The sequence below is a fragment of the Dermochelys coriacea genome, chromosome 14 (assembly GCF_009764565.3).
Source record: "Dermochelys coriacea isolate rDerCor1 chromosome 14, rDerCor1.pri.v4, whole genome shotgun sequence".
NCBI classification, from domain to species: domain Eukaryota; kingdom Metazoa; phylum Chordata; order Testudines; family Dermochelyidae; genus Dermochelys; species Dermochelys coriacea.
This window is the reverse complement of record NC_050081.1, coordinates 17,228,176-17,240,500: the sequence shown is the minus strand read 5'-3', so window position 1 is coordinate 17,240,500 and position 12,325 is coordinate 17,228,176. Positions and strand designations below refer to the sequence as shown.

General features: G+C 49.2%; 1 protein-coding gene across 6 annotated transcripts in view; it reads left to right on the top strand.

Annotated features, from left to right (window-relative positions):
- MXRA7 (matrix remodeling associated 7) overlaps nt 1-12,325 on the top strand; it is a 51,554-nt gene that overhangs the window by 20,817 nt on the left and 18,412 nt on the right. For 3 of the 6 annotated variants that reach the window (XM_038372327.2, XM_038372333.2, XM_038372331.2), the window contains exons 2-3: nt 3,057-3,117; nt 10,113-10,209. In XM_038372327.2, the coding sequence (XP_038228255.1) occupies nt 3,057-3,117; nt 10,113-10,209 (158 nt within the window). Of the gene's footprint in view, nt 1-3,056; nt 3,118-10,109; nt 10,210-12,325 lie in introns of all 6 variants that reach the window. The other 3 variants (XM_038372326.2, XM_038372330.2, XM_038372332.2) reach the window with 1 other exon arrangement.

Genomic DNA, 12,325 nt, shown 5'->3' with positions numbered 1-12,325 from the left:
TCGGAGATGGACTGGAGGAGCCCAGTGGGCCTCTTCCCATCGCCACCTCCTCTGATTCAATGTGGTAGCCCATGCCAAGGACAGGAGCTGCCACGGCACCAGCCTCCCTGCAAGGAGAAGACACCTCTGCAATGAAGCTCTTGGTGTCCTGGGACCTGAGCTGAGTTGCCCTCCTGGCAATGCCACTAACATTCTTTCCACCACCGTTCATAAAAGAAAGGGCTTTGTGGGCTCCTCCATCCACCGCTCCGCCCCCACCCATGCAGGCCTGGGAAGAGATGAATGGAGAGTGAAAGGGAGCTTCCATTTTTGGAAGTGTGGACCAAAATAGCTGTGGTGGGATGTGTGAGAGATGATGGGCGTGTGTGCTGTCCACAAGCCAGGGACCGGAGGTGCAAGAGGAGCCCAAATGGCCGTGAATAATGCTCATTCCCCGCTGATGACATAACGTGCCGGTCCTGGGCTCTGGGCTACATCCCAGATTCCTGATGTTTATTATAAAACTATGCTGAGAAACTCCACTGGCCTGTTCTGCAAGGGGGCAGCTCCTGTCCTGCCTTTCATCTCTGCATTGCTGACTGAGTTCACCTGCACAACGCCTGCCCGTGGCTCAGCGAGTCGGCCCTCCCAGCCATCTTGGTTCTCCTTGTCTCCTCTCCCATGCAGCTTGTCAACCCCCTTCCTCCCTAACTGAGCTTGGCAGCTTCTCCTGGCTCTTTCTGCTCGCACACAAACCCAATCCCTGCCCTGTGCACCCCCAGCAAGCTGGGACAGCTGTGAAGGAGCAGTCGCTTTGACTCAAACGTGGGAAGCCAGACGAGCCGGGGTGGAGGCAGGAGCCAGGACTGTGCACCCTCTGGATTCTGACAAACTGCGAGACTCCTTGCCAGTGCTGGGGAGACAAAGAGAGAACACTCTGCCTGCTGCCTTTCTGAGTGTGTGTGTGTGTGTGTGTGTGTGTGTGTGTGTGTGTGTGTGTGTTGGAGAGAGGATGGGAGACACTCTGGAGCATCACGATGATTTTGGAGGAAGAAGACTGGTTTTCTTCTCCCTTTTCCCAGCCCATTCTCTGTGGAGAGTATCCTGATCAAAGTCTGGGGCGGTTTTCTTCCTCATGCTCCCCCCCACGTTTGGGACAACCCCAATAACCGTGGCCCCTTACAGCCCTCTCTGAGGTGCCACGGATTTTGGATCCTGTCCCAAAATTTTAAAAAATGCGGTGCTGCTTGTTCATTATTCCTTTTTGTGGTTTAGTTGTTAGCCCTGGGCTGGCCTGTAGGACCGAGAGGCTGGGCTCATTTTGCGCTGTGGGACAAGGATGGATCTGGCCTGTAGGACCGAGAGGCTGGGCTCATTTCGTGCTGTGGGACAAGGATGGATCTGGCAGTGCTCCTACCCCTGCAGATTGTTAGAGTTGCCAGACTCTTCCCTTTACAAGACCCTTGGTTCCGTTGCTTACGTCTTTACCAAAGTGTAATAGTTTGGGCTGAAGTATGTTCTAGCACCCACATGTGTTGGAGCAGGGTCTTGAAAGGCAGGGAGGTGGCCTTTGTATCAGGGATGTGCCTTTCAACATACCTGTGAAAATTGCCTGCATTTGGTCAAGTAATAAGCTTTTGAAAACTCGCAATTTGCTAATGCTCTATCAAGTCTCTGCTATGCCTTGCAGCTTAATTCCCAGAAGAGGCCATCCTCACTGAAAAGGCACCAACCTGGCATTGAGGAGGACTTTCCCTGCAGTTGCAATTCCTGACTTCTGGGCCTTGCTGGGTCTAGTTCAGGCATAGGAAATTAGAGGATGCTTCTACATAACATCATGTGGAGGAGGAAGCTGATTGAATCAAATGCAGAGTGGATAAGAGCCAGACCTGGGAGACACAGGGGGGACTGGAAGCTAATGGAGGGGCAGCTGATGGAGGAGGAATGAGATGGAAGCTGGGAGTTGGGTGAAGACTGGGAGGAAATGAGAGTGGCTGGCCAAAGAAATTGGGACTGGAAGCCAAGGAGGGAAATGGGCAAGGGGGCTGAGATTAGACTAGGGGAGACTGGGACTGGGAACCAGTCGAGTGGAAAGAAGAAGGTTGTGGGTGGGGGAGAGCTGACAAGAAGCCAGGGCCTGACTTGCAAAAGTGTGAGTATGCTCAACTGCACCTGAAAGCACTAGGAGCGGTGCCTGAGTACTGCGAAAAAACAGGTAATGGTTCCTCATCTCACAGGAGTGCCACAAAGATAAACGAACGTTTATGGAGCACTCGGATACTGCAGTGTCCTAGAAAATCAATAATTCTCCTTTCAGATCAGGATTTGAATTGTGTGCTGTAAATAAGACCTAGGGCCATGCATGGAATAATGAAGAGAAAACAAAATACTGAATAACTGATCATTAAATGAGCACAGTCCGTCCTGGGCAACAAATGTGGCAGGGGTCCTGTGGAAAATATAGCATGTGACAACATAATTAAAGACTGTATCATAATGTATGTGCACAAGGGGGGGCGCAAATTAAGGATGCACAGGCAACCATAATGTTCTTTTACTGTAGTTTGTGTGTCTGTGGAATATATAATCTTATTAATAAAAACTAGCTCTTTTCATCCATAGATCTCTATGCAGGTCACAGAGTAGCAGCCGTGTTAGTCTGTATTCGCAAAAAGAAAAGGAGTACTTGTGGCACCTTAGAGACTAACAAATTTATTAGAGCATAAGCTTTCGTGAGCTACAGCTCACTTCATCGGATGCATCCGATGAAGTGAGCTGTAGCTCACGAAAGCTTATGCTCTAATAAATTTGTTAGTCTCTAAGGTGCCACAAGTACTCCTTTTCTTTATGCAGGTCAGTATCATTACCCCTATTTTAGATGGGGAAACTGAATCACAAAGGGGAAATGATTTGCCCAAGGCTCACCCAGCAGCCAAATGGCAGAGCCAGAAATTGAACCCAAGTCTGCCATGTCCCAGTCCATGGTCTGATTCACCGAGCCATGCTGCCTCGGGGAGCTCCGTTTGCTCCACACACTGTTCTCACCTCTGAACTGCTCTGCTCTTCATTCTCTCCAGGAGGAAGATCAAGACTGGGAAAAAGAGAGACTGGTGGTGAAGGAACCAGAGCTGGATGATGGTAAGTGCTGGCGACGCAGCAGCTGGTGGGAGAGAGGGCGTAGATAGCGCCACGCTGCCAAGGGCCAGCTTGGGTCTGAGCTGGAAGCTCCTGAATACTGAGAGTGAAATTTCCCTCTTCTAGAGTTCTAGGCAAAATGGGGGACAAGGCCAATGTGTCCAGGGTCATAAAACACAAGGAGAAAAAATTATATAAAACCCCCCTACGCACATTGCGGGGCCTTTTTTCATACTCCATAAAAAAATAATCCACCTGCCTCCCCCTGAAAAAATAGAGTGGCAGGTGACACCCCCCTTTTCTCCTCCCCGATACAGATCACCTTTCAGTTTGTGGGGTGTGTTTCCTTCCACCCATAGGTGCTGGAATTGAAGTGGGTTTCCATGATATACAGGATTTACAGTTTGTTTCAGTGGCTCTCAGCACCCACACTATACACATTGTTCCAGTGCCCCTGCTTCCACCAGACCCACATTGTGTGCAAACACACTCAGTGTTTCAGTAACACAAGGGGCACCTGACTTTAAGTGTGCACAGTACAATCAGATCATGGAGCGGTGGGGGGTGTTCGGCAGACTGACAAATCTCCGTTCTTGGGACTTTGGCAATGATAATGCTCCAGTGGCAGAATCCAGGAGGGTTGTGGGCTAGATAGTGTGGTGGGAGGGCAGGGGGGGACAGAGGACTTAATAGAAAGCACAGACCTGGGGTAATGTGAAACAAATGGCAACCTCACAAGTTGAGGGGACCACCACAGAACTCTGCCATTGAGATCAGAACCCGATCAATTTACACCTTCGTCGTCTTAGAAACTCTGTCCCAGCAAGAATGAGGCTGAGGTCTCTGTCCCTTTAAATTCCCAACTGGCAGAGAGAGTGGAAAGAGAAGGGAGGGCTGCAGGAATGCAATGGCCTGGACATTCCTTGCCCTGCTCATTGTGTGCCAGGCACAGAGTCTGGGGTGGGAGGGCCTGTTCTAGGACAATGCTGGGGAACCATTGTCCAGCTGGGCAAGGCTGTCACTTACTATAAATACAGCCCCTGGTCAGCAAGGCCTGGAAGCTGCTCAGCTGCAAGACTCTGGGGGAAGGCTGGGGATTAGCTCCCTTCAGCAGCTGACGGCTTCCTCTTCCTCCTGATTATTGAGCTGTTAATTCGCTTGGTTGGGCTAGAGTCAGCGGAGCACAAAGAGCAGATAGCATCACTGGCATTTGTCATTGTGGCGGCAGCCTGGCAGGCCCTGGGCGGGGGTGGCTGGGGAGGGGGAGGGGACCAGAATGAGCCATGCTACTGGGTTCCACGCTGCACAGAGGATGGAGAGTGGGGACAGGCCAGCAATGGATGAACACGGCTGCCCCCACCCGGGGCTTAATCTTTTAAGACTGCGTGTGGCACACCAGCTCGACTGCCGGCTCTTGTGGGTTTCTCTCACCTCCCTTCTCCTTACATTGGTTTCACCCCAGCAGCCCCCTCCCCATCCTGATGACAGATGTGCTGTGCTGTCTGCCTCCAGCCTTTGGCATGACATGAGAACAAAGCCTGCCAAAAAGCTCCTTGAAGGCACCAGGGGATCTCCAGAGGGTTTAGCTAGAGCTGTGTTTAACTGATTCGTCAATGACTTTACTAGAAAATGATTAATTGACTAATTGGGACAACAACACAGGAACCTTGCTCATAACTCTTCCCCCCCCCCGTCCCAAACTAGATGATGGCAGGCAAGTATGTCTGTGTCTGTGTTTGTGTTGACCAGGAGACTGTCCCACAGCAGCACCACGGTTAATGTGATGGCTTCCAGAAAAGCCTCCATCCTGGGGGTGCTGGGGTGATAGGAATCCCTCCTCCCTGTCCCACTTCCTTGCTAGCCTTTGCAACCCCCTGTCACAATCACTCTGGTGCAGGAGGCTTATGATGAAAATCCTTGCAATGCACCTTCAAGGCAGGGAGCTGCTGTCCCCGTTTCGTAGAGAGGGGAGTGTGGGGGACAGAGCTTGGCACTGCGAGCTGGCCTGACTTGCCCCAGGGAAACACAGCCAGTGGGTGGCGGAGCTGTGACTAGAACTTGGGTATCCTGACTCCCAGTCTAGGGCGCATGCCACTCAACTGTGTTGCCTTTTATCCTGACAAATTCCCTTCACCTCCTGTAGACCTTCAATTCTACTGTCTGAAATGCAGCTGCCTCTGGGGTGGGAGAGGGCACACAGCAGGCCACACAAGGGAGGGGGAGGGGAGTTTGAGCCCAGGATCCTGTGGCAAACTGCAGCTGTTCTTGCAACCAGTCTGTTGTTCAAAACTGTAAGAGAGCCCTACCAGCCAGCCTCAGGAGGAGGTCAGCCTGGGCTAACGACACTGGGATTTGGAACTTGTGCTACCAAGGAGTCAGAGCTATGGCAAACCCATGCTTGGAGTGGGGCTGAATTAGGAGTCCCTCTATTGGCCATTGGCCCCCCACTTTAACTGGCTAGTGGGGTCAGTGTTGAGGGGCTCAAGGCTCTTCCCTATCTTCTCACACCTGGAAAAAGCACCCCCTCCTCCTGCTCTGGGTTGTCTGCGCTGCCCCAGTCCCTGCAGCACAAGGCTCCGTGCATGGTGTCTTCTCCAGGCCACCCGCATGGCAGTACCTGCTGCATTAGCCACAGGTTTGTTTTGCTAAATGAGGGCCTTCACGATGATGTGCCCCCGGCCAGCATTACAGTAAAGGATCAAGGCTCCAGCCTTTTCCAAGCTGTTAAAAACCTCTTGCTCAGTTCTCCTCCTTTCTGCCTTCAAGAGCCTTGGGCCAACATTATCAAAGCGCTTAGGCCACAGTTTTCCGCACTAAATTCCTCTGGCTCAGCCAAGCTCAAGTTGCAAAGCTCAGCCATGGAAACTGATCGGAATCTCACTAAGCTGCCCATCTCCAGCCTCTGCATTTCCCTTCCCAAACTGCTGTTCGCCCGGGCACTCACCCAGCAGGCTCTGGCTTGGGTTCTTCAGTGTCGGTGACATTGTCATTGTTGTCATCGTTATTTTATTAGAAAAAACAGAACCTGAACACTTTTCTCTCTTCTGTTTTTTCCCTCCCCCACCCCCACACACTCCTTGTTCAGTGGTAAAAGGGAAAAAGGAAGTGAGATGGGTTACCCCATTCTGCCTGCCTGAATTCCTCCAGCAGTTTGAAATTAGGGTGATCAGATGTCCCAATTTTATAGGGACAGTCCCGACTTTGGGACTTTGTCTTATATAGGTGCCAATTACCCCCCACCTCCATCCCGATTTTTCCCCTTTGCTATCTGGTCACCCTATTTGAAATTGATGCTATGATCTTCAGTTCATGCCCTAAACTGTATTGCTGGGTGCTGTTAAAGTGTTACTATGTCCCACCGCTGAAGTGGCTGCATTTCAGGGTTAGGTTAAGTGTTCCCTATCCACTACTGGGATGGGGAGGCAGAGAGAGTTGTGATGCTTAACTAACCATCCTGTCCTTGGATAAATGGTACTGTGGACATGCAGGCTGCAATTCATTCCCTTTTAAAGGAATGTTCTAAATAATTCAGGCATTTTAATGGACTGGATAAGATGATGACTCAGTCTGGCCAGTGGGGATACTAAGCCATGTTTATGCATCTAATATAACCATAAGGATCTCAGATTGTCAGCCAGCTACCTTTTTATTTCTTTAATGCATTTTCTATCTACGCACTTATATGGCCTCCATTGCAGTAGTGTCTGAGCACCTCACAGTTATTAATGAATGCATCCTCACATCTTCTGTAAGGTGGGAAAGTACTACTGTCTCCATTTTACACATAAGGAAACTGAGGCACAGTGTGATTAAGTGATTTACCCAAGAACACGCAGGAAGTCTGTGGCAGAGCCAGGAATAGAATTCAGGTCTATCTAAATATTAGTTGAATGACCTAAACACAAGACCATTCTTTCTCTTTTCTTTCAAGAAGTAAAGTTGTACAGAAACCTCTGGGGAGCTGGCAGGTTCCTGGAACTAGAGCCAAGGTGTCTGGGAGAGTAAGAAGCACTGGGTGTGGAGAGGTAGATTTGAATTAGGACTCTTTTCTTTTTACCAAATGACGGCCAGTAAGAAAATACTCTGCAAACCCAGCGTCTTGGAAACCTGCAGACATTGGCGGGGGAAATACACAAGACAAATATCTTTTTTTAAAACTCGCCTCATGGCTGTTCTATTTAAGTAGATCACTTTATACTCTTAAATATTTTGCAGTTCCTGGGAAAAATCATGCCTAGAATTTTCAATGTATTTCCTGACGTTTATCTCCAATCTGAAGAGAAAGAGAGCCCTTGAGCACTGAAAACTTCCAGCTCTTTCTTTCAAAACCTACAAGCACAGGTTGGCAGGCAGATGGGCGGATGGCTATTCCCCTTCCCCTCAATTTCTAGAGTCCCTTCTTCATTCTGATCTGAACAGCCCCTGTTCGGGGAGGGAAAACTGGCTTGGTTTTCTACCAAGCAAAAGATGTTAAGAATAAAGATTTCTGATGTGAAGGGCGCCGATGAAGCCTGATTCTCCTTTCACGTACCTTAGTGAAACTCCACTGACTTCAGAGAAATGACTGCTGATTTACAGCCGTGCAAGTAATAGGAGACTCAGGGTTAATATCTCCCCGAGCAACAACCGGTTAAAGGCACGTTTCAATGGCACTTTTAAGGCTCGTTTTTAGTGCCTGGTTAACTGAGCCTAGTGTCTGTTTGCTTCCAGTTGATCAGGCTTGTTTGCCTGCCAGTGCTGAGCTTTTTCCATTGAGGGAAATGAGACTTTATGGAGCTGCATTTTCTGGACTGTGGAGCGAGGGCACTGTGACAGGCTTAGGTTTGCTGAGCTGTTGGGCAATGGGTGTAGCTTTTCACAAGAGGCCAGCCAGCAGCCTTTGTTTTCACTCCAGCGCTACGGCTAAATGATTAGCCCTTGAGTCGGAATCTTCCTCAGTGGAAAACTGACCAGGATCAGCGTGAGGCTTGTTGACATGCTGAGGTGCAGCGACTGGGGAGTGAAATGTGAAATATTTGTGGAGGTGATGGATGAGAAGAAGTTCTGTCTGGGAACCTCTGTTTCCTGTTAAGTCTGCAGTTTTAACAGATTTGTACCAGTAAACATTTGTTCACACTAAAACCTGGATGCATGCTCTGTGGGATATTTTTTTACCCTAGCAATGACTGTCATGTAATAAACATGACACCTCGGTTCTATTCCTGGCTCTGCCTGTGTGGCCATGGGCGAGACAAGGTTGGTGATCACCTTACCCACCGTGTCTCCCTAATATCCTGGGACCCACATGACTACACAACACTGTAAGCGGCCTTCGGCAAGTCATTTCACATCTCAGTTTCCCCACCTGTAAATTGAGGCTTGTACTTGCCTGCCCCATGGGTATTCTGAGGCCTGGAAAGTGTTTGGAGCTCAGCTGTGGACAGAAAAGCAATATGATGGCAGTTTTTGACCTCTGTTTTTCCAGCCCTTGAGCTTGGGAAGTAGGAGAAAATAGCTTGATCAGGCAAAGACAAGAGGATTAGCAAACAAAGGCTGGATCCTTCCAAGGTTCAAAAGTTCTCTCTTTCTCACACTAACTAGGGCGGGTACCAGGGATATTTACAACACCTCTGGTCTGTATCCTTCTCCTGTGCCGGAAGGAGCCATGCTAGAGTATCTTGCAGGAGGGAACATGGCACTATGGTCCTTGGAGTGTTGACTTTATCTCAACACAACCGCTAGATGTTTGTTTTATTTTTTTATCAAGCCAACAAATATGCACAAGCCCTGACCCTCCTGGGATGCATTTTGGGCTGACTTTGTGCAGGAAGATAACTCCGAGAAGTGGGTTAAAAATAAACAAAGAGCTCGAGCAAAATCTGCTGGGAGAAGCTAAAGCTCTGGCTCCACATCTGTGAGCTACAGAGTTTTAATTAGCAAAGAGATGTGATCTAGGGGCTTGGGCAGAGGAGAGAATGCCTGCCATAGAGCAGTGGTTTTCAACCTTTTTTCATTTGCAGACCCCTAAATATTTCAAATGTAGGTGCAGACCCTTTTGGAAATTTTAGACAGTCTGTGGACCCCCGGGTTGAAAACACTGCGTTCTACCAAAGGGATGCTACCCAAACTGGGTAATAAAGAGGATCCTTTTCCCGTTGTGTCTATCCATTGGCACCAGAGGGACTTCAGCATCACTGCAATCACAGCTGTTGATCGGGTCAAGAATGCTTTGGACCATCTCTGTTTGCAGCCCAGGAATTTGCCGCATGGTGTCTCCCTTTCCCAAAGCCATTTCTCAAGCTTTCTTGCAATGCTCCTGGCTACTGGAATGTTGTGATTTCGAAGCCCGGAGCACAGCCAGGATGACTGGTCCATCGTGAGTTTGAATAGATTGTGTGGCATGTGCCCAGTGTGCTTACAGCATGGTCTCCTGAGCGATTATTCACAAACCCAAAGCATGAGCATGGGGGTCCTAGCTCCTGTGGAAGGGGGAAAGGAATGTCCAAACAGAAACAGAGATGAATTCTGTAGGCTATGGTTACCATCCTCCTGCTAAGCCCATTGAGTCTCCAGAGCTCTGACTCCAGGGGAGAGAAATAGCCCAACAGGTTCCCTATGCGCTAGAATTTAGTTGTATCTCATTTCAAAGGGGATAGGTCAATAACGTTGGACCACAGATTGTTGCCAACTCCAGGTGAGTCGGGCAGACTCAGTGACGCCAACAGCATTAGATGGTTGTGATGTTAGTCAGCTGTAGGCAGGACTCTAACCCTCTCCCAGAATGACCAGGCCAGGGTCTTGTTAAAGGTACCGTTTGTCTTCCACTGGCATCACATAACTTTTTTGAAGATTTTCGTGCCTCCAATCGGTGTTTAGCTGTCGAATGTGCTTCCAGGGTGGCGCATCTCCCACGCTAGGGTGCAACATGAGGAGCGCAAGGGATCCATCCATCCCATTGGCCACCTGCCAGAACTCACGAGGGTCTCCTTTCTCACATGACTGCTCTCTCTCTCCAGCAGCGGACGAGCAGATCTCCTTTAAATACAGCCCCGGAAAGCTGAGGGGGAACCAGTATAAGACAATGATGACCAAAGAAGAACTTGAGGAGGAGCAAAGGTACGTTGAGTTTCCTCTTACTTTGGACACAAGGCCACCTTGTGGCCGTCTTCTTGTAGCACAGTGTCGATTTTACTCCTCCATGAGTAGCAACGGGAGCTGTGGTGTGAATTGGTCAGTGCATTTGGTCCGGACCTGTCCCTTTAAGAGAGGCTGGAGAGCTGTTAGAAGCAACGTGGATTTGGAAGGTGGGGAGACCATGACACTGGGTTCCCTTGTATCTGTTCAAGCTCCTTCTGTAGATACTTTGGGTCAGATCCTCAAAGGTATTAGGTGCCTAACTCCCACAGAAATCAATGGGAGTTAGGTGCCTAAATGCCTTTTGAAGATCTTGGCCTTAGAGGCAGATCCTCAACTCATGTAAATTGACACAGCTACACTGAAATCAAGGGCAGAATCCTCATCTGGGGTAAATCAGCATAGCTCCACTGTCTTTATCAGAGCCATGTTGATTTAGTCCCGCTGAGGCTTTGGCCCTATCTACCTTTCTCCATCACTTACCTGGTGTGTTTTAATGGAAGGTCTCAGAAATGAGAGTGTTCAGAGATTGACTAAAACCCAGAGATGCTGGGACCCAGAAGTTAATGTAGGGCTTTAGTATTATTTTCCATGAATACAATAAGATTGTGCCCTGCAGCCTGAATGTATAGGGATGATGATAACTATTCAAGTCATTGTAAAATTACATGAGACAATCCTATGGTGCAACCTGGAGAGGACAGGGGAGAACAGAGAACTTGACATTCAGAAGTGCTGAGCACTCACAAAATCGAATGAGGTCATTGCGAAGCACAGGTACTCAGCAGCTATGAAACCCAGGTCCCAGATGGCCTAGTGGCTCTTTCCCACCTCTGATTTCTGTGGATCAAGTTCACAGTTGCTTGCTGAGAAGGCCTGAAGTTTGCTGCTCCTCTAGAATTCCACCTGGGGTGCTTTTCAAGGCTCTTTATGCCCCAGGGCTTGCCACATTTTAAGAAAATGAATTTAGCAGATGGAGTTGCCATCTTGCAATCTGATAAAGCCCAGACTAAGCTGCCACGCCAAACCGCAGCCTGTGTATAAAATCCCATTTTGAATGAACCGCTGTTCTCAGCTCAGTGACTACGAGCAATGGCACCAATTCAGATATTTCTTAGGTGGGGCAAATCGCATTTCCTCCCTCCCCCCCCCAGCAGGGACCCTGTTCGATTCCCTGCTCATCCCATCCCCCCCATCCTGTTCCTTCTCCCCCCACAGAGACCTTGGGTCTCCCTCAGCTGGGGATTCTCCTCTCTTTCTTACCCACTCAGTGCCTGAGCTGGTGCTGCCAGACGTCAAGCTCTCGGTGACTCCCCTGCACTCCGCGAACCAGGAAGAGACTTCCTGTGAGCCACGTTGCAATACCATTAGCTGAGCCCCCATGTGTCTGTACGGAGGGGTAGCTAGGTCAAATTTGAGTGGCGTCGCAACCCCACGCACCAGGTCACAAAGCCTCTCGTGGGTCAGATTTCAGTGGCACTGTGACCATGCAGCTGAAGCAATGCTCCATACTGCTCCAGCACAACTGTATGATTTAGTACCAAAAAAACACTGCTCAAAAGTGGTCAGGCCACTACAGCTTAAGAAATTTTGAGTGAGTGCAAAAACCTTGGAGATGGGGGCATTCCCACCCCCTCCCAGCCAGTCCCTCCTAGGTTCCACTAGCTACCAGCGAACTAGTGTGTACATTGCTGTACGGTCACTAACTCTATGGGGCTTCTCTGCTGAGACTGCATTCTATTAACTGGGGTATGTTCTTAACAATTACCTCCAGACAGTGTCTAGAGTGATAACTACCAGTACTGTACCTTGCTATCCACCCAACTTCTGCAGTTTCCTTTCATTCAGGCCAGAGGGGAAGATTTGCCTTACCTCCAAACAACAGAGCCCAGATTTTCTCCCTACATAACACAGCATATTCTGGGGTTTTTACCCATTGCCTTTTCAGAACAGTAATGAAAGTTGCATCGCTGATGAATTCTCAAAGGCTGCCTAAGGGACTCTTGTCTCTTAAGCTGTTCATTCCTATTCAGAGGACTATCTCCACTATGAAAACACATACGCGCGCACACACACACACGTCTCTATCAGCTGTCTG